The 25,217-nt window shown below is 38.2% G+C and overlaps 1 protein-coding gene across 31 annotated transcripts in view; it reads left to right on the forward strand.

Moving 5' to 3' along the window:
• The window catches only part of Cdc42bpa (CDC42 binding protein kinase alpha), a 205,528-nt gene that overhangs the window by 87,952 nt on the left and 92,359 nt on the right, over positions 1–25,217 (forward strand). For 30 of the 31 annotated variants that reach the window (XR_001784122.2, XR_001784125.2, XR_001784127.2 and 27 more), the window contains 5 exons: positions 13,760–13,853; positions 16,936–17,136; positions 19,121–19,369; positions 21,267–21,346; positions 24,315–24,481. Coding sequence is in view for 27 of the 31 variants with exons in the window: in XM_017320119.2 (XP_017175608.1) it covers positions 13,760–13,853; positions 16,936–17,136; positions 19,121–19,369; positions 21,267–21,346; positions 24,315–24,481 (791 nt within the window). In the remaining 4 variants the exon portion in view is untranslated. Of the gene's footprint in view, positions 1–13,759; positions 13,854–13,892; positions 16,097–16,144; positions 17,137–19,120; positions 19,370–21,266; positions 21,347–24,314; positions 24,482–25,217 lie in introns of those variants that run through there. The other variant, XM_017320148.1, reaches the window with a different exon arrangement.

Consider the following 25,217-nt stretch of genomic DNA (forward strand, 5'->3'; position numbering starts at 1 on the left):
TTCCATGACAAAAACCAAATTTACACAATATCTTTCCCCAAATCCAGCCCTAGAGAGGATAATAGATGGAAAATGCCAACACAAGGAGGGAAACCACACCCTAGAAAAAGCAAGAAAGTAATCTTCCTTCAACAAACCCAAAAGAAGATAGCCACACAAACATAAAAATAACATAAAAAATAACAGGAAGCAAAAATCACTATTCATTAATATCTCTTAACATCAGTGGACTCAATTCCCCAATAAAAAGATATAGACTAACAGACTGGATACATAAACAGGACCCAGTGTTTTGCTGCATACAGGAAACACACCTCAGTGTCAAAGACAAACACTTTGTTTTTGTCAGAGTAAAGGGCTGGAACACAGTTTTCCAAGCAAATCGTCCCAAGAAACAAGCTTGAGTAACCATTCTACTATCGGATAAAATCGACTTTCAACCAAAAGTCATCAAAAAAGATAAGGAAGGATACTTCATACTCATCAAAGGAAAAATCTACCAAGAAGAACTCTCAATTCTGAACATCTATGCTCCAAATGCTAGGGCATCCACATTCATAAAAGAAAGTTTACTAAAGCTCAAAGCACACATTGTATCTCACACAATAATAGTGGAGACTTCAACACCCCACTCTCATCAGTGGAAACACAAACACATTAAAAAAAAAAAAAACCAGAAGTTATCCAAATAGATTTAACAGATAATTTATAGAACATTTCACCCTGAAACAAAAGAATATACCTTCTTCTCAGCCCTGCATGGTACCTTCTCCAAAATTGACCATACAGTCTTTCACATAACAGACCTCAACAGATATAAGAAGATTGAAATAATCCCATGCCTCCTATCAGATCACTACAGATTAAGGTTGGTCTTCAATAGCAATAAAAACAACAGAAAGATTGTATCTTGAAACTCAAGAAGAATGAAGACCAAAATGTGGACACTTTGCCCCTTCTTAGAATTGGGAACAAAACACCCAGGGAAGGAGTTACAGAGACAACGTTTGGAGCTGAGACGAAAGGATGGACCATCTAGAGACTGCCATACCTAGGGATCCATTCCATAATCAGCCTCCAAATGCTGACACCATTGCATACACTAGAAAGATTTTGCTTAAAGGATCCAGATATAGCTGTCTCTTGTGAGGCTATGCCAGTGCCTAGCAAACACAGAAGTGAATGCTCACAGTTAGCTATTGGATGGATCACAGGGCCCCCAATGGAGGAGCTAGAGAAAGTACCCAAGGAGCTAAAGGGGTCTGCAGCCCTATAGGTGGAACAACAATATGAACTAACCAGTACCCCACCCCCACCCCCAGAGCTCGTGTTTCTAGCTGCATATGTATCAGATGATGGCCTAATCGGCCATCATTGGAAAGAGAGGCCCTTCGGTCCTGCAAACTTGCCTCAGTACAGGGGAACGCCAGGGCCAAGAAGTGGGAGTGGGTGGGTAGGGGAGTGGGGGGGAGGGTATGGGGGACTTTTGGGATAGCATTGGAATTTAAATGAAGAAAATACCTAATAAAAACAAATTACAAAAAAAAAGAACAACAGAAAGCCCACATACACATGGAAGCTGGACAATGCTCTACTTAATGATAACTTGATCAAGAAAGAAAGAAATGATAGACTTTTTAGAATTTAATGAAAATGAAGGTACAACATACCCAAACTTATGGGACATAATGGAAGCAGTGCTAAGAGGAAAACTCATAGCTCTGTGTGCCTCCAAAATGAAAATGGAGAGAGCATACACTAGCAGCTTAACAACACACCTAAAAGCTCTAGAACAAAAAGAAGCAAATGCACCTAAGAGGAGTAGAAGGCAGGAAATAATCAAATTCAGGGCTGAAATCAACCAAATAGAAACAAAAAGAACTATACAAAGAGTCAACAAAATCAGGAGCTGGTTCTTTGAGAAAAAAAATCAACATATAGATAAACCCTTAGCCAGACTAACCAGAGGGCACAGAGACAGTATCCAAATTAACAAAATCAGAAATGAAAAGGGAGATATAACAACAGAAACTGAGGAAATAAAAAAAAAAATCATCAGACCCTACTACAAAGTCCTATACTCAACACAACTGGAAAATCTGAATGAAATGAAAAAAATTTCTAGACATATACCAAATACCAAAGTTAAATCAGGATCAGATAAACCATCTAAACAGTCCCATAACCCCTAAAAAAATAGAAGCAGTCACTGAAAGTCTCCCAACCAAAAAAAGCCCAGGACCAGATGGATTGAGTACAGAATTCTATCAGACCTTCAAAAAAGACCTAATACCAACATTCTTCAAACTATTCCACAAAATAGAAATATAAGGAACACTACCTAGTTCATTCTATGAAGCCACTAAAACTTCACAAAGACCCAACCAAGAAAGAGAAGTTCAGACCAACCTTGATGCAGAAATATTCAATAAAATTCTCGCAAACCGAATCCAAGAACACATCAAAATGATTATTCACCATGATCAAGTAGGCTTCATCTCAGGGATGCAGGGATGATTCAATATATGGAAATGCATCAATGTAATCAACTATATAAACTTCAAACACATGATCATTCCATTAGATGCTGAAAAAGCATTTGACAAAATTCAACATCCCTTTATGTTAAAAGTCTTGGAAAGATCAGGAATTTAACACCCATATGTAAACATAGTAAAAGCAATATACATAGTAAAAGCAATATACAGCAAACCAGTAGCCAACATCAAACTAAATGGAGAGAAACTTAAACTAAGAGAAACTTAGTCCCACTAAAATCAGGGACTAGACAAGGCTGCCCTCTCTCTCCCTATCTGTTCAATATAGTACTTGAAGTTCTAGCTAGAGCAATTAGACAACAAAAGTAGGTCAAAGCAATTAGACAACAAAAGGAGGTCAAAGGGATACAAATTGGAAAGGAAGAAGTCAAAATATCACTATTTGTAGATGATATGATAGCATACTTAAGTGACCCCAAACACTCCACTGGAGAACTCCTACAGCTGACAACTTCAGCAAAGTGGCTGGATATAAAATTAACTCAATCAAATTAGTAGCCCTCCTCTACACAAAGAAACAGGCCGAGAAAGAAATTAGGGAAACAACACCCTTCCCAATAGTCACAAATGATATAAAATACCTTGGTGTGACTCTAACTAAGCAAGTGAAAGATCTGTATGATAAGAACTTCAAGTCTGTGAAGAAAGAAATTAAATAAGACCTCAGAAGATGGAAAGATCTCCAATGCTCATGGATTGGCAGGCTTAATATAGAGAAATGGCTATCTTGCCGAAAGCAATCTACAGATTCAATGCAATCCCCATCAAAATGCCAACTCAGTTCTTCATAGTGTTAGAAAGAGCAATTCTCAAATTTATTTGTAATAACAAAAAGCCTAGGATAGTGAAACTATTCTCAACAAATAAAATAACTGGAGAATCACCATCCCTGACCTCAAGCTATACTACAAAGCATTAGTGATAAAAACTGCATGGTATTGGTACAGTGACAGGTAGATGAATGGAATAGAATTGAAGACCCAGAAATGAACCCATACACCTGTGGTCACTTAATCTTTGACAAAGAAGCTAAAAAGACAGCATTTTCAACAAATGGTGCTGGTTCAACTGGCAGTCAGCATGTAGAAGAATGCAAATTTATCCATTCTTTTCTCCCTGTACAAAGCTCAAGTCCAGGGGGATCAAATACCTCCACATAAAACCAGACACACAGAATCTAATAGAAGAGAAAGTGGGGAAAAGTCTCGAACACATGGCACAGGGGAAAAATTCTGAAGAGAATACCTATGGCTTATGCTCTAAGATCAAGAATTGACAAATGGGACCTCATAAAATTACAAAGCTTCTGTAAGGCAAAGGACACTGTCAGTACGACAAAAAGGCAACCAACAGATTAGGAAAAGATCTTTACCAATCCTACATCCAATTGAGAGCTAATATTCCGTATATACAAAGAACTCAAGAAGTTAGACTCCAGAGAACCAAATAACCCTATTAAAAAATGGGGTATAGAGCTCAACAAAGAATTTTCAACTGAGGAAACTTGAATGACTGAGAAACACCTAAAGAAATGTTCAACATCCTTAGTCATCAGGGAAATGCAAATCAAAATAACCCTGAGATTCCACCCCACACCAGTCAGAATGGCTAAGATCAAAAACTTAAGTGACAGCAGATGCTGGAGAGGATGTGGAGAAAGAGGAACACTCCTCCACTGCTGGTGGGATTTTAAGCTGGTACAACCACTCTGGAAATATGTCTGGTGGTTGCTCAGAAAATTGGACATAGTACTACCTGAGGACCCAGCTATATCACTCCTGGGCATATACCCAGAAGATCCTCCAACATGTAGTAAGTACTCATGCTCCAGTATGTTCATAGCAGCCATATTTATAATAGCCCGAAGCTGTAAAGAACCCAGATGTTCCTCAACAGAGGGTACAGAAAATGTGGTACATTTACAGAATGGAATACTACTCAGCTGTTTAAAAAAAAATGACTTCATGAAATTTGGAGGTAAATGGATGGAACTTGAGAATATCATCTTAAGTGAGGTGACTCAGTCACAAAGGAACACTCACAGTATGTACTCACTGATAAGTGGATATTAGCCCAAATGTTTAGAATACCCAAGATTGAATTCACAGACCATATGAAGCCTAAGAAGAAGGAAGACCAAAATGTGGATGCTTAAGTGCTTTTTAGAAGGGTGAACAAATATGAGGAAATATTTGGAGGAAATATGAGGACAAAGTGTGGAGCAGAGTCTGAAGGAAAAGCCATCCAGAGACTGCCCCACTAGGGATCCATCCCATATACATTATTGTGGATGCCATGAAGTGCTTGCTGATGGAAGCCTGATATGGCTGTCTCCTGAGTGGCTCTGCCAGAGCCTGACAAGTACAGAGGTGGATGCTTGCAGCCAACCATTGGACAGAGCTCTGGGGTTCCCTATGGAGGAGGTGGAGAAGGGACTGAAGGAGCTGAGGGTGTTTGCAGCCCCATGGAGGCAGCAACAGTGTCAACAGGCCACCCCTCACCCCCTAAGAGCTCCTGGAGACTGGTCCACCAACCAAAGAATACACATGGGGAAACCCATGGCACTGGTCACATATGTGGCAGAGGATGGCCTTGTTGGACTTCAGTGGGAGGAGAGGCCCTTGGGCCTGAGGTGTTTGATGCCCCAGTGTAGGGGAATACCAGGGCCTGAGGACAGGAGTTTGTGTATTCGGGAGTACCCTCATTGAGGCAGGAGTAGGAGGGATGAGATAGGGGTTTTCCAAATTGGAAAAGGAAAAACATTTGAAATGTATATAAAGAAAATATCCAATAAAAAATGTCCTGAAAAGAAAAAAAAAGAAACATTTTTTAAAATAAAGAGCTGAGGTACAAAATCACTTTAGTGTGAAAGTCCTAGATGGCTTGAGATGAAGTTGAGATAGATGTTATATACATGATTGATAGACAAATGATATGATGATCATAGAGAGATAGATAGGCGAACAGATAAACAGACAAAGAGACATAGAGACTGATGATAGAGATATATAAAATAGTAATTTTATCCTAAAATGAGTTTTCAATAAAGGAACAGGCAAAAGAATGAAATGGGAAAGGAGGAGGGTAAAAAGTCCACTGGATATAGCAAATGATTAAGCCAGAAGGACAAGGCTCTAGCACTAGTATGATGTAAAGTACAAGAAGAAAGCCTGAGGCTTGAAAGATAATGATGAAATCCAGGCAGACTCAAAACACAAAAGGCATAAAAAAAAGTGTACCTTTATAAATACTAACTTTGCTCTGTTTTAAGTAATGCTGTTCTGGGAGAGTCAAGTCTAGCCTATTGGTCTGGAGTAGCCTTAACATAATGCTCTACTTCTCCACCCCCCACCCCCACCCCCACCCCACCCCAGACAGGGTTTCTCTGTGTAGCCCTGGCTGTCCTCGAACTCACTTTGTAGACCAGGCTGGCCTCGAACTCAGAAATCCTCCTGCCTCTGCCTCCCAAGTGCTGGGATTAAAGGCGTGCGCCACCACACCCGGCCCAGTGCTCTACTTTTTAAACCCAATGGTTTTTTTTTTTTTTTGCTTAATAGGAGTTACTGATTTTAAAAAAACTTTGTAAATAATTGGCCTAATACTCTGAGGTTAGAGATCACACTAAGTAGGAAAAACTGGAATTTGTAGCTCTTTTTGAAAGAAAAATTAACTCTCAAAATTAATGAAGTAGACCTGATGTCCCAGACTACAGAGCTGCATCAGTGATATCACTTCCTTTTCTCCTGGAGGAAACCAGGGTTTTATGTAAAGCTGCTTAGTTCAAAGATTTATAGCAAAATGGTCAGCCTCATCTGCCCTTTACTCTAGACATTGTTTCTGGGGTTAAAAAAATAAACTAACAAAGAATAGAGGAAAATAGAGATGATTTATTTACTGAGAAACAGATGGCAGAAGCCATAAAGGCTATGGCAAGCAAGTGAATTTCCTGGAGATGGCCCACTGTTTTACATGACTGTGATGGGTGCACTCTGGAGAGGCACATCCCCAGAGATTTTGTCCCAGGATTGCTTCTCACTATTGATGTGCCTTCCCTGCCACTATTACATAGCTAATGATACCTGGGCTTTAGTCCACCCTATTGGGCAAATTTCCTACAGATTAATATGAAGATGAGCTTTTATGAATTAATGCTATTTAGATGAATTAATGACTTTATAGAATTCAAATAATTTTAGGAAGAAAGTTTAAGGAGATGGTTTTGGTTGTTTTGCCAGAAAGATATAATGAAGTTAGAATCAAGAACAGGATGTGCCCCTCCTCATAGAACAGTAAGTGAAGCTTGCATAATCAGGAATACAACGAGCTTTCACAATTACACTAAGAAGAGACATAGGCTTGGGACAGATTTGTGATCAAGGAAAAACATTCATTCTAGGTCAGGTCCAAGGATGAAGTCACAGGTGTGCACTATGATAAAGGCTATGTGAAACTGTTGCTTTGAACTTAATAATGAGCTTATAGAATGAAACATAGTTTTGAACTAATTGAGCATCCTTCTGTAACTCCCTTTTTATGTAACATTTTATCTGTGAGATAATTTTAAAAAGAACTTTTCTCTAAGAAGGTATAAATTGCCAGGGAGAAGAAATAGTGTGGGTTCTGGATCTCCCACTCCATTTACCAAATGTACATACACACACATACATGCATACATACATATACATATTCTGTCTATATGTATATGCATACATATGAATGTAGATATATGTGTATGAATATAACTATGCATGTGTACTTATGAAATTGATGTGACAGGTGGCTGGGCAGAGAGAGAGAGAGTGCGTGCGCATGCAAGTGAGCTAGCCTGGCCATCCAAAGGGCCCTTGAGCCAGAGAGAAAAGAGCCCAGATAACTATGCCTTTTTTCTTTTTTCTTTTTTTTTTTAAGCTTGTTTCTAAAATGTTTATTTTTTCATTTGGACAGAAAATTATGAAAGGTAGAATCAAGTGTGTGACTTCTACTGAAGGACACCTAATGCAAGCTTAACTAAATTAACCTGATCAGAAATTGAGGGGTTTTTTTTGATGATTTTTTTTCTTCTTTTTTTTAAAAATTAGGTATTTATTTCATTTACATTTCCAATGCTATCCCAAAAGTCCTCCCCACCCTCCCCCACCCACCCACTCCCACTTCTTGGCCCTGGTGTTCCCCTATACTGAGGCATATAAAGTTTGCACGACCAATGGGCCTCTCTGTCCACTGATGGCCGACTAGGCTATCTTCTGATACATTTTCAGCTAGAGACACAAGCTCTGGGGGGGGGGGGGATGTTACTGGTTAGTTCATATTGTTGTTCTACCTATAGGGTTGCAGATCCCCTCATCTCCTTGGGTACTTTCTCTAGCTCCTCCATTGGGGGCCCTGTGTTCCATCCAATAGCTGACTGTGAGCATCCACTTCTGTATTTGCTAGGCCCTGGCATAGTCTCACAAGAGACAGCTATATCAGGGTCCTTTCAGCAAAATCTTGCTAGTGTATGCAATGGTGTCAGCGTTTGGAGGCTGATTATGGGATGGATCCCCGGGTATGGCAGTAAAGATCTAATTCCAGTTCTTCACAAACTATTCCACAAAATAGAAGCAGAAGGTACTCTACCCAACTCATTCTATGAAGCCACAATTATTCTGATACCTAAATCACAGAAAGACCCAACAAAGATAGAGAACTTCAGACCAATTTCCCTTATGAATATCGATGCAAAAATACTCAATAAAATTCTCGCTAACCGAATCCAAGAACACATCAAAACAATCATCCATCCTGACCAAGTAGGTTTCATTCCAGGGATACAGGGATGGTTTAATATATGGAAATCCATCAACGTAATCGATTATATAAACAAACTCAAAGACAAAAATCACATGATCATTTTGTTAGATGCTGAGAAAGCATTTGACAAAATCCAACACACATTCATGATAAAAGTCTTGGAAAGATCAGGAATTCAAGGCCCATACCTCAACATGATAAAAGCAATCTACAGCAAACCAGTAGCCAACATCAGAGTAAATGGTGAGAAGCTGGAAGCAATCCCACTAAAATCAGGGACTAGACAAGGCTGTCCACTCTCTCCCTACCTTTTCAACATTGTACTTGAAGTCCTAGCCTTTTTTCTTAATCCCTTGCTATTGTTAGCAGGAGTTAAATTGCCTGAAGCCAGTCGGTCCTGGCCACAGAATAGCAAAGAGTTAAACAGAAAGTTAAATTGCCAGAAGTAAGCAGCTTTTGGCCGAGCAGCTGCTGACTCTGTACCCCTTCTCTGCTGCTGTCCCTGGGACGCTGGATGCTCCGCTAGCCACTGGCAAATAGGGAAATAATTTATTATGAAGTTGCAATCAAAAGGAATGTATCTGTGTTTTCAAACCATAGGACAGTTAAAAACTTTAATCTAGAAGTGATAGGTTAATTGATAGATATAAATAAATTAATAAAAGATGCGACATCAGTAATGTACAAGTATGAATAAAATATTTAATGGCACAAGTAAATCAAAGGAATAAGTACTTTGTTTTACTTATGAGATTGACAAAGGTTAAAGTGATTGATACTCCCTGTAATTGTTAAAGAATGAGAAACTATGCACTTTTCCACTGTTGACTAAGTTGAGATTTTGTAACTATATTTTTTCCTAGCAATGATATGTTCATTTGTTTATTTTCCTCAAAAGCTTGATGTACGCCTATACATCTATTATTTATTTATTTATTTTGGGTTTTTCGAGACAGAGTTTCTCTGTGTAGCCCTGACTGTCCTGGAACTCACTCTGTAGACCAGGCTGGCCTCGAACTCACATCTATTTTTATCCAAATCACTTATGAATTAATCAGAAGGAAATAATCTGGAATGTGACTCATTTACATTATGAAAACATTGATTACAATCTTTTCTTTATGAAGGTTGTTGTATAGGAGTGTCTTTTCCAGTGTTGTCATTAGTAGGAAAAGTGGAAGTAACATACTTTCCCAGCATAGGGATATAAAAAGATTCTGGCAGATAGAATGATACAGTTATATAAAGTCACTAAGTCTTATTAAAATTGTTTCATTCATAAGAAGTGATTCTGTCCCATACAGTTCCAGGCTTTGATTTTAGCTACTGGAAGGAAAGTGCTACTTATTATCATTGTAAGAATCATCTCAAATGCTGAGATGTCCAGATGGTGACATTGTTGATTTTATGAATTTATGAAATTATTAGCGTAGCAACTGTTGTGCATAGCACACTGTACTGGGTGCTACAGACCCAATGGGAAGGAAAGTAGATTCGCTAAGGGCCTCCATTTCCATGCTTTCTGGGTAGGAGAGAGATACGTGTTATCCAACTAACCAGTAGCACTTGGTTTAAAATGACAATTTTGATGGAGACCCTAAAGGTGGATAGTGATTTATGAATTGAGACAATTTCCTTTATGAGACACCAGGGGAAGCCTTGTTTAGTGATTATTCTTTTTCTCCTGTAGCCCAGATCAACCTTAAACTTCTGATTCTCCATAGTGCTGAGAAAACAGGCACTTAGCTTGAAACTCTATTTGTAAGCTGTGCCTCACAGAGATCACAATGGAAATTAAATATTTATAGTGAAGAGAAAATAAAAGTGTTTTATATCAGAAAATCTCCAATCTTAAATGAAAATAATTGAAGAGGAATGAGGTGAAAAATGAATTAAGTCTCTAGCTCAGGAAGCTGGGAAAGAAAGCAAAATTAGCTTTAATTATAGAGAAGAAAAAGGTAAGATGAAGTTACGTGAATGAAAGATTAATAGGCAAATATTAGTATATTAAAAATGAATAAAAACCAAAATACTTTATTAAAAACCACTAGTTTAATCACTGGTACATTATCATTAAAGACAGATCCCTAGTTTGAATGTTAATAAATAGTTTAGAATATGGAATCTGGAGGTAGACTGCCTGGCTGTAAATCCTGACAGTGGCCTTTAGTATAAACTCAGTGTGGTTTAGCTTCCTTCTCTGTATACAGGGTAATGATTGCACCCACCTGGGTAGTAGGTTGAATATCAAGCACTTAGATATTATATGGTAATCTTATAAAACACGGAGTAGCTGGATATGGTAGTTCACACCTATAATTTCAGCACACTCGAGTTTGCAGCAAGAGAATTGCCAGGAGTTCCAACCAGTCTATGTTACACAGTCTGAGGTTATCATAGGCTTCAGAGTGAAGGTCTGCCTCAGAGTGTAAACCAACCAAACAACAATAGCAAAAATAATAATGATGCAAGGGAACAGTATTAGAAATGGAACTACAAACACACCATAGAGATTTCTGATTTTATCAGCTACATTGTAATTTGAGAAGTGGATAAAATATACATTTTATTAGAAAAGATCAAAACGACTGTAATACATTCTAGTAGAAACAGAAGTTATGTGGGTAAGCTAAGAATGTTTAAAGAAATGAAATTTATAATGCAGTCCTCTCCACAGGCTCCATTGTCGTGTCTGTAGGGGCTCTTACTTTCCTCTGCATTTTTAAATTGAGGCCCATGTGATAAAAGTGCAGGACATTACAGTATACAGTGACAGTGTGCAGTGACATGCCTGTGTGACCATCCTCTCAATAGAGAGTGCTTTCATTCCCAAAAGTATTTCTAGAATGAAAATTATCAGAGTACTTTTTTTTTTTATCATGGAATTACTGAAACAATAAATGCTTTAGAAAGCTTTAATATGAATCACAGCTAGGATGGAACCCTTAAAACATATTTTTCTTAGAGTATTTTTAAAAGATTTATTTATTTACTATACACACATATATGTACATCTATGTGTGTGTATGTATACACACATATATGTGCATATATGTACATCTATGTGTGTTTCTTGTGTGATTGGGTTACCTCACTAAGGATGATGTCCTCCAGAACCATCCATTTGCCTAAGAATTTCATGAATTCATTGTTTTTAATAGCAGTACTCCATTTGTTGCGTAAATCTCCTCCCAAATATGCCCCAGCAATGAAAACACCACTCAGTTATTATGATTATATGCTGTGCGCCTAGATTGGGCAGTTCTACCACTACACTACCATCTCCCACATCTATGAGACCCCTTAGAACTTGCGGTTTCTCCAGGCCATGTGCTTCTGCTCCGCTTTTCTTCGTCTTCCTCCTCTGCATCCTCTCCCTCTTTCATTTTCTCCTCCTTCTCTCTCCTTGCCCTCCTCTTCACCTTCCCTTTTAACTGCCCAATCATCAGCTCTCCTTTATTTTACAAATTAAGGTGGGAAGCAGGTTTACAGGAAATCACCTGAGTGCTCACCCATTCCTTGTTCTCAGCCACTCACAGGAGAATGGAATTAACATCAACTATAATTAGCCCTAGGGTTATCCACAACATCCCCCCCCTTCTGTCTAATTAAAAGACTATTTTATCTCAGATATAACTGAACATAACTATTATTATTTTGTAATTTATAAGGTACATGAGACCTAACACCCATTCCATCATCTTTGTTAATTAAACAGAACTCCTGTCATCTATCCTTACTTAAAAGATTATAGTTCTGTACCTGGCCGTGTCTTGGCTTTAGATTGAATGCCATCTGAACACCATCCTCTCAAATCTGTTCCTCTCACAGTAAAAAGCCTGGGTTGGCTAGGAGACTATGCAGTTATTCAACCCCATCAGAAATCCAAGAATGACTGATATTAACTGAAAATATATAGAGAGGTTAACACAGCTTCCAAAACGTAGCCAATACATAGAGATCGCTGATCACCTGGACAGTCCCTTACTTCAGCAGTTGGAGCATCCGTCTTCAGCCTACTGGCCAGGGTCATCTGACAGACTTAGAGAAACAGGAATATTAAGGACTAGCCTACTGTCTCGGCAGAATCAAGATGTCCTAACCTGTAATTGTACTTTCTTGGGACAGTATTATGTCTGTAGATGAAATGAGGCAATTCTTGCCTAGTGGCTGTTTTGCCACAACTGGAGTAACTCAAAGATGCTCACTTTCTTCTTTGAATCCAAGACAGGGAAAGTTGTCAGGAGCAGACTGGTCTCAACAACAAGTGACTAAATAATCACTAAACATCACATTCTGTAGACTTCTGACATTTTTAAAACCAACTATCTATGTGAAGTAATCTATACTGTTCTCTGTTAACTACTCTCAAGCCATTTCTAATTAAAATAACTGAAAACACCGTAACAATAAACTCAGAGCCATGAATTTCCTATTTGGCCCTTAACTCACAGGCTTAAACATCTCAGACCTGCTTATAAAAACAGCAACAGGAGGACTGGCTCCAAACCCTGTACTTCAAAATTTTTAGTATCAAAGACAACCTATAATAACCACTCTCAGCCCCAAAGCTTGGGGAACTGGGACAATGACTCTTCATAACTTCTTCAAGCTGAGTATGGGTGTTGAGATATTTTTGAAGGGCGGGGGAAAGGTGGGGAAATGGGGGAGTTGGTTGGCCTTAAGAAGGCCACACCAATGATTGTATTAGTCTCTGATGTCTGTGTCCTGACTGGATCCAGATGAAAAACCAAGACATCAGGAGTTCAGGCAGGTCAGTTCAGCATGTCTGATGATGAAATTCAAATTCACCAAGGCTGTATACGCTGTAATATAGAAATCTCAAAACAAAATTTTAGTCTCATCAAGATAACCTTTTTGTTTGGTTCTCTGGAATCTAGTTCTCAGGGCGTCTCCCTCTATCAAATCTGATCCATAGAACTCTGGAAGGTGTAAATACCTTAATCTCCTTTTCCAAAAACACAAAACAAAACTTTTCCCCAAATCAGCATCTCCTTCAGCCAGTAACCAGGAAAACCTGTAGCTTGCCCTCTGTCACAGTGGAACAATAAAACAACCACAACACTCAAAATCACACACATCTTAGCCTATTTAGGCTTGGGATCTCTGAAAGAACAGCCACTGACTGAGCCATGTCTCCAGCCTCTTAAAGTCTTTTTTTTTTTTTTTTTTTTTTTTTTTTTTTTTTTTGCAGGAGGCGAGGGGTTTGAAACAGGTTTCTCTGTGTAGAACCTAGCTATCCTGGAACTCACTCTGTAGACCAGGCTGGCCTTGAAGTCAAATATTCAATTGTCTCCCTTAGAATATTTTTTAAAAGGTAGTTCAAGTTTTTCATGTAAAATTATCTAATTATTTTCCAACTAAAACTTAAATGTATTTATTTTTTTCAGAGACATCAAACCTGACAATATATTGATGGATATGAATGGACATATTCGTTTAGCAGATTTTGGTTCTTGTCTGAAGCTGATGGAAGATGGAACGGTAAATAAACATAAATTATGAATTATTCTACTCAGATATTTCCTTTTCCATGTCTTCTATGTTCTAGAGAGCCCTGCTTGCACTGACTGTCTGCCCAGCCATGCACCTGTATGTGTTCCACCTCCTTCTACAAAGCTTTGGCTATTCCTGCACGTGATAAGGCTTGTTCATCGAGTTATTTTATCTGCTTGCAATAAGTACTTAGCTTGAGAATGGCACTTTTAAGAGTCTTGTATCTTCTTTTTTGGCTGATGCCTACTATTTTACTTGAAATGTTCCTAAGTTTTTAGAATGATAAATAAGGTAAGTTTCATATAGAAAAAGAAAACATAACTCCACCTTCATTTGTACTGTTTTTCTAATTATATACTTGTTCTGAGGGACAATTTTCAGCTTTGTTTTGGTTTTTTTTTTTTTGAGACAGGGTTTTTCTGTATAGCCCTGACAGTCCTGGAACTCACTCTGTAGAGACCAGGATGGCCTTGCACTCAGAAATCTGCCTGCCTCTGTCTCCCAAGTGCTGGGATTAAAGGCGTGTGCCACCATGCCTGGCTTACTTTATAATTTTATAACAGACAACTTTTTATGTATTCCATATTTGTTTAAAGAGATGACATTTTCTCTTAATTTTTAATACCAGGGTTCTATACAAATCCATAATATAAAACTGAGTTTGCATTTGTATTTTATATTATTAAGGGTTTTCCTTGTTATCAATTATTTAAAAATCCTTAATATGGTAGATTTGTTAATTCTTCCTTTATATGGTCAGTACTTTACACATCTCCTTTGTGCCTTACTATCTGGTGAAATACTACTTTTCCCAGTATGGTTTCTTTTCAATTAAACTGACGAATTAAAATAATTTTAATAGTTAGGCTAATATTTCTATTACTGTTTAACTTTCTTTTGCTTAATTTATGTGCAATTCATCTTTTTATCCCATCACTTTCAAATGTGTGCTTCCACTATGTCTTATCTTGTTTAAGTAAATTATTTAACTGATTTTTCTCTCATTTATTCATTTTGTTTTATTTCTTTCCCAGTGTTAAATCTTTGTCCTTTAACAGGTGATTTAATCCACTCTTGGGTCTTGTGACTCAGGCCAGCGCTGTGTGCTGTTCATATAGGTTTTGCTTGTTGTCTGCCCTTTTTCTCTCCTGCCTCCTACTGTGCAGTTCAGGTTTAGCTTTCTCACTCTCTTTATTCTTGGAAGGTAACATATTTCATTTAAAATATTTTAATGCCTCTCTTTTGTTATTTTAAAAAATATTTATAGTTTACTTAACTGTAAGTTAATAATTTTTCTCACTTCATTCCCATTCAATATAATCAACTTATTTTACTTTATGCCACATATAGAAATTAATTTAAATTGCCAAAGAACTATGTCAAAACCAAAAAAAAAAGTATGGGACAGTATTTATGATTAGATTTGGCAAATGTCTTGAGGATAACATAGAATCACAACCCTTCTACCCTGTAATGGTAAATTATATTGTCCTCAAAAACGTGTGTGTATATATGAGATGACACAGCGGGCAGAATGAGAAGATAGCGTATAGAAAACTGCAACAGTGTCTGCCCATCACTTCTCTGATTACATGCTAAGAATATGTGACGAATAGTTACAGAGTGTAGATGCATCCTGACCTGTAACACTAACCTGCCCACGGTTACCTTGGGAGGCACAGGGTGAGATATTGGTCTTTCCTGAAGCTTTCTTCCAAGCTCAGCAACAGAAAAACAGTCCCAGTGAAGAATAAGAGGAGTTTCCCACAGGCTTACAAATGGGAATGAGAACATGAAAGACACTCAGCAAAACCTCTCTTTAGAGAGATGCAAGTCCAGAACCCGTGACCCCACTGTGAGTGCATCCTCTGCCACCCAGAAACAGCAAGTGTTGTCCACAGATGATTTAGAGCCTCTGGACACTGTTAGGAGGAGTATAAGACAGGGTAGTGACTGTGGAAAATAGTGTAGCTAGTTCTTCCAGATGCTAAAAATCAGTTGATAATTTATTCATTTTCATTTTTATCTGTTAACTTGTTTAATTATATTTTCAACATTTTAAAATTAAGAATTTTGTTTTAAAGTCTATTTTTTCTGTTTGGTTTCATTTGTTTGTTTGTTTTCTGAGAAAAGGTCTTTCTTGTATAATATCCTTGGCTGGCCTGGAATTTGCCTTGTAGACCATGCTGGCCACAAAAGCATAGAAATCCATCTCAGTGCTAGTATTTAAGGTGTGCACCACCATGCCTGGTGCAACTTAGAACTTAATAGTATTTAAGGTGTGCACCACCATGCCTGGTGCAACTTAGAACTTAATAGTATTTAAGGTGTGCACCACCATGCCTGGTGCAACTTAGAACTTAATAGTATTTAAGGTGTGCACCACCATGCCTGGTGCAACTTAGCACTTAATAGTATTTAAGGTGTGCACCACCATGCCTGGTGCAACTTAGCACTTAATGTACAATAACTAATCAATCTTCAGTTTTCTTAGACTCATACTTAGAGATGTCAAATTATTACCAGTGTTCATCTGAATGAGTTGTTCATATCTAACTAAGTTTTTAGTTCTACTATAATACATACATACATACATACATACACACACACGTACATACATGTTTTGATTGATTAGTTATATAGTTAATAATTTTAAAAAACAGTAAGAAAGCTGATATAGTAGTGCTGTAATCCCAGCACTTGGGAAGCAAAGTGAGGAGGATTGTGAGTCTGAGGCTGGCCTCAGCTATAAGCAAGAACTTGACTCTGATTACCAAACCAAACCAAAATTAAATAATAATAATGTTGTAAGTGAAACATTCGTTTTATTGTTAATGACTCAGATAATATTGTTTCCCTATATGCATTCAACTATAGTAAAGGTTCTATAACATTGTGAGTAATGAAGACTATTAATATAAAGGCCATATAAAATTACTCTGTAAAATCAGGAGACTAAATACAGATGATAAAAATGTCTTATTATACGCCTACATACATACTGTATATCTCAAGTACCTCTTTCTAATTAAAATTTATTTTTTAATAATAAAAATTTGAACTTTATTAGGTCCAGTCCTCGGTGGCAGTTGGAACTCCAGATTATATTTCTCCGGAAATCCTTCAGGCTATGGAAGACGGAAAAGGCAGATATGGACCAGAGTGTGACTGGTGGTCCTTGGGGGTCTGTATGTATGAGATGCTTTACGGAGAAACACCATTCTATGCAGAGTCTCTGGTGGAGACATATGGAAAAATTATGAATCACAAAGTTAGTATATTTATTTTTTTATAATTTTAATAGTAAATACATATAGTAAATTAAAGGAATATGATAGTAAAGACACAATACTTCTTTCAAAACAATGAATACTCATATTTTTTGATTAGTAGGGGATAATCATTCTTAATCATAATCTATGAAATAATTAGTTTTAACTTTTTACTATATTTTGTTGAGAAGTGCTCCTGAATAGAAACTTGGTCTATGTCTATATAGTTGAGTAATAGAGTTCAAAAGTGGTTAGTTTTTTAGTCAGTTTTAACTATATAGTATGTACAGTCATGACAAGCATGCATACACAGATTCTCAGTATCACTAATAATGAGTGGAGTGTGTGAAGAGAGATAAAAGTGAGATTTGTTGGCATCAGAAGACGACTTTGTAGCTACAGTCCTTTGCTGTACACCACTTCTGACCTCAGCTCAATCCCTGAACGGCACAGAAAGATGGAAGGAGGGAACTGACTCCACAGAGTTGTCCTCTGACCTTCACATGGGCAGTATGGCACTTGTGTGCATGCACACACCTCCACACAGCTGTAGTCATACACCACAATCATTGTTTTGTTTTGTTTTGTTGTGATTCTTCTGTCAATCTAGCAAGTACAAAATGAACCATCAGTACTCTAATAAATGCAGCTTCATGGGCCCTCCTCAGATTGTATTGACAGAACTACAAGTTGTAACTTCCTGTTTTAACAGCTGTACATCTTGAGTGTTAAAATTATGGTTAGAACTTTTAATGGAGCAAGGTCAGGCTTAGAAGTCAGCCTGGTTGGGATATCTAGAACAACTGTATATATAGGATATCTGTTCCAGTGTTAATGATCACAAAACACTGGCTGCAATCCATATACACAGCTGGAACAAGATCATAAAACTCAAGTAATGTGGAACTAGGTGAAACAAAATAAACAGTACAAAAGAAGAATAACTGTCCAGTTTCAGAAATTGTGAACAGTTACAAAAGTTCTCATTAGGAATCTGAATGCCACCAGAAGAATAGGATAACCTGTAATTTTTAATTTGGTCTGGTGATGCAAACATGATTAGTTTTTTTCTACATATTAATCAATTTTAGAGACTTTGTGTCTTCTTCTGAGCTGTAACTGTAGTGCAGTAAGTAGTTATGAAGAACTGGAAGCTAGGGAGAAGTTTGCAGTGTGTAAATGGCATGTGTATCATTCAGAAGGAAGTTACTTGAGTGTACACTGCTGAACAGCACAGGTCTGAAGAAAGAGTTCAAGTTCCTTTCCTGTCATTAGTTGTATGGCAGTTTCCTCTTCTACAAGACTGTCATACTAGCAGTTCCCACCCAGTGTGATTATTAAGAGAATCAAATGGGTCAGATAAGTAAATCACTTTGAATAGTGCCAGGTACATGTTAATTTTTCAATTGTTTAATGATTATTTGTTATTTTATATTGTATCTGAACATTATCAGTAATCTACTTCTTAGGAAATACTGAGTTAAATTCTGCTATTTGTAATCAGATCCACCTGATTTAACAGCAGCTTAACGCCTAGAGCAGTGGTTCTCAACCTTTCTAACGCTGCAACCCTTTAATTCAGTTCCTCATGTTGTGGTGACTCTCAGCCATAAAGTTATTTTGTTGGTACTTCATAACTAATTTTGCTACTGTTATGAATTGTAATGTAAATATCTGATATGCAGGGTATCTGATATGTGACCCCTCAAGGGGTTGCAACTCACAGATTGTGAACCGCTGCTATATAGCATCTGACCTTCTCTCTTTGTAGTTCCTCTGTCATGAAGTAACTTAGAGAATTAAAAGTTCCCTTAGGAAAAGGATTTACGTCCATCATCCCTGTGTCTCCCTACAGTGTCACTGCTAAGTCATCAAACACTTAGTAGACACTTTTCTAAGGGAAATGCATTTAAGTAAATCTACCGCATTCTGTAAGATAACTGCTAATTTGTATTTGCACACTGTATATCTTTGTCTGTGTAGGAGCGGTTTCAGTTTCCAGCCCAAGTGACAGACGTGTCCGAAAATGCTAAAGATCTTATTCGAAGACTCATTTGTAGTAGAGAACATCGACTTGGCCAAAATGGAATAGAAGACTTTAAGAAGCATCCATTCTTCAGTGGAATTGATTGGGATAACATTCGGAATTGTGAAGCACCTTACATCCCAGAAGTTAGTAGCCCGACAGATACGTCAAATTTTGATGTGGATGACGACTGTTTAAAAAATTCTGTGAGTATGACATTATGAAGATGTCCTGTCCTGCTGGTTCTTTTAAGTATTGTTATAAAGTAACGTTTTTATTCATTAGTCTAATGCCAGGACTATTTTCTTTTATCGGTCACATTGTATTTATGACTTCCAGTGCTCATTTTGTCATGTATCAGAAAATGAAGAGACGAGTAAATTCAATATGGTCACCCATGAACAACAGCAACATTGAGATCTGTTCCTTAAATAATTGTGCCAGTGGGTTTTCTAAGAAGACAAGATTGGATGCTTTAAAACATACATTTTGGGTCTGGAGAGATGGCTCAGTGCTTAAGAGCACTGGCTGCTCTTCCAGAGGTCCTGAGTTCAGTTCCCAGCAACCACATGGTGGCTCACAACCAGCTGTAATGAATTCTGATACTCTCTTCTGGTGTGTCTGAAAACAGCTACAGTGTACTCACATACATAAAATAAACAATTCTTTAAGTTAAAAAAAAAGTATATTTCATGATTTCAAAGTGGAGATGACAAATCTTTCCCTTAAAACCAGCCATAAAACTGGAAACAAGCAAAAACACTTAGAGCTTGATACAACCAAAGGAAATAAAGAAGCATTTATTCATGAAAAACTGCTGAGCTGTTTTGACCATACCTCACCCTCCACCTTCCACCCCATCGCGTGCTTGTTGGTACTCACTACATGGAGCAAAAACCTGACACCTTGCTGCTAGGTGGGGCAAAGTTGATTGGGAAAGCTCTAACCCAACACACCGTTGCCACTAAAAAACAACTTGGTAGGAATGAATGTGGAAATACAGTGGATATACAGTTGTTTTTAATTATTTTATAATAATTTTATAAACGTATGTAGCTGTATTTTATAGTTATGGTGAACACCAGGTTAGCTGTCATTGACCATTGCTGTGTGGAAATAAAGGTTAATGAATTTGAAGGGAGTGTGGAGGGGTACAGGGGAGGGGTTGCAGGGAGCAAAGGAAAGAAGAGGGAGGGATGTAATTATAATCTCAGAAATTAAAGGAACAGAAAGTTATCTTCTGGTTACATTCTCAGCAACTGAATATAAAACTCTTTCATATGTACTTCTATTCACAGATACTTTATATAATAATATATACCTTTGATTCCTTAACACTAAACTCATGACTAACAGTGTCATAACTTAACTCCTAACTCCTAAACAGAGTTTACTTTGACTTTATGACACTGGGTGGCAGCCAGTGGTTTCACACACCGATACTCCTATCCCTTGGAAGTGTAATGGGACAGGATTATGAATTCATGGCAAGCTTGAGCTACATACAGCAAGATCCTGCTTGAAATTTAAAAAAACTATGCAGTTATCAGACAGCACTTCTGGGAGCTATTTTATACAGAGATACTATCGTAAAGCACAAAAGTGCTTATAGAGTGTGCAAGGGCGTTTGCTGTCAGTGTGAGATGAGAGGAGCCCCCCCCCCCCCCCCATGCTCAGTGGCACCCTCTGCTCTGCACACACCATCAGGGAACACGGAAGTTCTACAATGCCGATTTTCCAAATAAATTTAGCTTCTAGACTGTGTGTGATGAAACATGGGTACAATTTCAGCACTGAAGAGGCAGACACAGGAAGATCTGGGCTACATGGTAAGGTCTTGTCTCTCAAAAAAAAAAAAAAAAAGCTAGACACATTTTCAGATACAAAATACACAAATAATGTCCATAATTTCATTCTTAACTTTTATATTGTTTGTTAGAGTTTTGCAGTGGCAGTGCTTAGAGTCTGTATTTTGTATCATTGTACATATTTACCAAACTTATCACTGTGTCTAAATTGAATAGTTGTTTATCCCCATTGACAGTTAAAATTAATAGTTCATAGATTTCTTACTAGATTGGTATTCTTTTAATTTTTTTCTAGGAAACAATGCCCCCACCAACACATACTGCATTTTCTGGCCATCATCTACCATTTGTTGGTTTTACATATACTAGTAGCTGGTAAGTTTCAAAAGTCAGTATAATTTGGGTATTTTATTTTTTTTATTAGATATTTTCTTTATTTACATTTCAAATGTTATCCCCTTTCCCTAGTTTCCCCTCCGAAAATCCCCTATCCCCTCGCTTCTCTCCCTGTTCCCCAACCCACCCATTGGCATTCCCCTATACTTGGGGCGTAGAGCCTTCACAGGACCATGGGCCTATCCTCCCATTGATGACCGACTAGGCCATCGGGTAATTTATTTAAAAGTAAATTGAGCTTGAAAATGGTATATGTGGTTGTAGTTCTGGCATAGTGCTGAATTTAAATGCGGAAAATAAATGATAAGCCTATTTCGATATTATCAATAGAACAAACTACTTGAGAACCCACTGTTTGGAGGAAAAGACAAGGACATGTGGTTCAAGAGTTGACTCTGTTGAGAATAGATGAGCCAGGTCAGGGCACATCATGAATCTTCTGTTCTGTCGCGTGCCATTGTTCACCTCACTTTCTACTCTTCACTCGTTTCTGTCCTCTGGTCCCTCCCTTCCTAGTCACGTGAGAATCACTATAATCACTTCGTGTGTGCCATGTCGGTCTCTCTGGCTGTCCTCCAGCTGCTGGGCTTTCCTTGTGAAGTGAAGATTCTTTTTAAAAATCTAAGCAGTTTGATGTGCTGGGGCACACAGGGTCTTAACAACCACGCTAACTTCAAATTGAGTGAGATCAGAGGTTTAAGTACCGTATACTGTTGACATACATACTGAGTCACCCTGCTTTGTTCTGCCCTGTATGTAGCAAGGTAACCATTTCACACTTCATCCTGCCCTGTACCCAGTAGTCACCCTCGTCCTCAGTTGATAGTTCTGCCTCTCCATCCCTGAAGGTTGACCCAGCTGTGACACAGCCACCCATTCCTGCCACTGTTTTCTGTCTTCCCTTAGACTCACACAAGCTCTCTTCAAGGATGGACCATGGTGATGCCTGGCTAGGTTGGTTCCTTCCACCCCCTCCTGCGTGGCTAAATCTATTGTTTCCTTTTATGTCATTAGCTTTCTCCTTTATCCACATCCTTACGTCCTGCCAACCCTCTTACCAGACACACAGTTACTTCTTCCATCTTAAAATAGAGAACCCTTCTGGACCTCATACCTGGTACCAGTGCTTTCCTTGCCATAAGCCAGAGTCCCCTCTCTTCCCTGTCTGTTCTTAAAATGTTATTCTTCCTTGAATCCACTCAGTTCAGGTTGTGCCCCCAGCACCTCATGCAAACTGATTCATCAGCATCACCATGGGCTCCTGGGTTGCTGAGTGCAGCTATTCCTTCTTAGTCCTGGTCCTGGGCTGCCTGTCTTCGCCTTTGCCACTCCTGTTGATGGCCAGATCTGTCCGCAGTTCTGGCTTCTTTGTATCTTAACTACAAACCAAGGTTCTTATAAGGCCCTGAACAACTGACTTGGTCGTCTCTCTATGCCCTGCGGCTTTCCCAGCTGTTCCCGTGTGGCGCTTACACAGGCCTCCGTTGAAGGGTGTCTTGGGATGCTCAGACTTCTGTTCCGCAGTGGTCTTCATCCTGACACTGCCTTGACTTACCTCAGTTACTTGTGCAAGCACCACTGTTTTGATTACTCCATCTACATTTCTATCTTCTCCTTCTTAGGACTTCTTTCTCTCTCTCCTGTTTCATAGTTTCTCTTTTAGAAGCCAATGCTTTCTAATGTGCAGAATATGTTATGTACTTTTATTCCTGTCATTATTGATAAAATTTAAACTATTGGCAAGAATTCTATTTATAATTTTTAATTTAAATACAATTATATTATTATGCCCTTTGCTTTTCTTCGCTTTGCTTCGCTTTGCTTTGCTTACCTCCCTTTGTTGTGGTAAATCTCCAACCCAGATAAGCCCCAGCAATGAAAACAACTCAGTTAATATGAATACATGCTGTGCGCCTAGATTGGGCAGTTCTACCACTACACTACCATCTTCCACCTCTATGAGACCCCTTAGAACTTGCGGTTTCTCCAGGCCACTCGCTTCTGCTCTGCTTTCCTTCCACCACCTCCTCCTCTGTCCTCCATCATCCTCTCTCCCCTTCTCTCCCAAAGCCTTCAACTCTATGTTCTCCTCTATCTCCGCCCAATTACCGCCTCTAGCCTTTATTTTATACATTAAGGTAGGAAGCAGGTTTACAGAAAATCACCTGAGTGCTGACTCATTCCTTGTTTGCAGCCCCTCACAGGAGAACGGAATTAACATCAAATATAATTAGCCCCAGGGCTATCCGCAACATCCCCTTCCCTTCCCTTTCTTTTCCTTTCCTTTTCCCAATCCCTTCCATGAACACTTCCTCCAACTCTGATCATTTCCAACTCCCCACTCCCTCACAAATCAATGGCCTCTTTTTCCTTGATTATTATTGTTTTACACAGAAACCTTTTGAATCTATTCAATGTTGCTTGTGTGCATGTGATTCAGGCTGACTACCTGGTAGTAGATCAACAATTAGGTAGCCCATCTCTCAGAAAGACTAATTCTCTTGCTCTCAGCTATTATTGGTTGCCTATACTTCTTTGTCTAGGAGTGACTCCCTGATGAATGTCCATCATCTGAACTCTACTATGCAGTCAGAAAAGCACCTCATCTTAAAGTTTTGAATTTCAAATTCTATTATTGAACATGTGCTAATGGTTTTGACTACTGTTTCAGGAAACTTGTCAGATTGTTTTAAACTAATAACCCTTTAGTTTAAAATCCTCATTTTATAATTTATGGAATTTTAAACTTAAAGATAATTTGGTGATATAAGTTTTATTTAAAAATATTTCTACACATTATGGTAATCTCACAGAAAACTTTTTTAGTCATTCTGTGGGATTCTAGATGTTTTACTGTAGATATTCAAATCTATGTCTTGTATGAAGAAGTTTAAAATTCTTCAAACTTTATTGTAATATGAACCTCCTTTTTTTTTTTTTCGTTCAGTGTTCTTTCTGATCGGAGCTGTTTAAGAGTCACAGCAGGCCCCACCTCATTGGACCTTGATGTCAGTGTCCAGAGGACTCTAGACAATAACTTAGCAACTGAGGCTTATGAAAGGAGAATTAAGCGGCTTGAGCAGGAAAAGCTTGAACTGACTAGAAAACTTCAAGGTAAATATTTTAATGTTTTCTTTGTTTAAATTGAACTTACAGAGTTCTGAGATGCATTACAAAGGATTGTTTTATTTTCAGAATGGATCTTCTTGTAAATGGTAAAAAGTAAAGTTGTAGAAATATATGCAGAACAGAGTATGATGGCATTTATGTAAAATCACACAGTGATGTGATTTCTTTAGGTATGGATGTGTTCATCTGAATGTATGGAGTGGAATACTTCTGGAGACAGGAGGATGGGCCTGTCAGGGAAAAAGGGCCCTTCTCATCCTCACCTCACACTTAAGTGACTTTTAATATCGTATATGATCAGGGCTTGCATGCACGTCGTTTCCTTCATGCTCTGGGATGATTTTAAAGGACATTTTAGGATTCTTACTTTTCACTTTTTTGTTTACAGTGATTTTGATCTCTCCCTAGTCTACTCAATGTCACAGGACCCCTCAGTCAACACTGGACTGTTCTTACCACCTCCTTTCTCACTCTGACCAGTGGCATTTTTATGGCTCCCTCTATCTCTGCTTTCCTTCTTAGGCTTTAGCTGTCTTTACGTAAGGATGTCTTTGTTTCCTGTGTTTCTCTCTTTTGTGTGTATTGTGTTCCTCATTTAGAGTGTCTGTTGATCTTTGTGTTTGTATAAACTGTGAGGAGTTTGCTACTGCCTCTGTTGTTTTGTTTTTAAATTGGACATGTTCTCCTGCTTTCCAAATGCCTTGTAACTTGTACTATATGA

This window comes from Mus musculus, chromosome 1, assembly GCF_000001635.26.
Source record: "Mus musculus strain C57BL/6J chromosome 1, GRCm38.p6 C57BL/6J".
Taxonomy (NCBI): domain Eukaryota; kingdom Metazoa; phylum Chordata; class Mammalia; order Rodentia; family Muridae; genus Mus; species Mus musculus.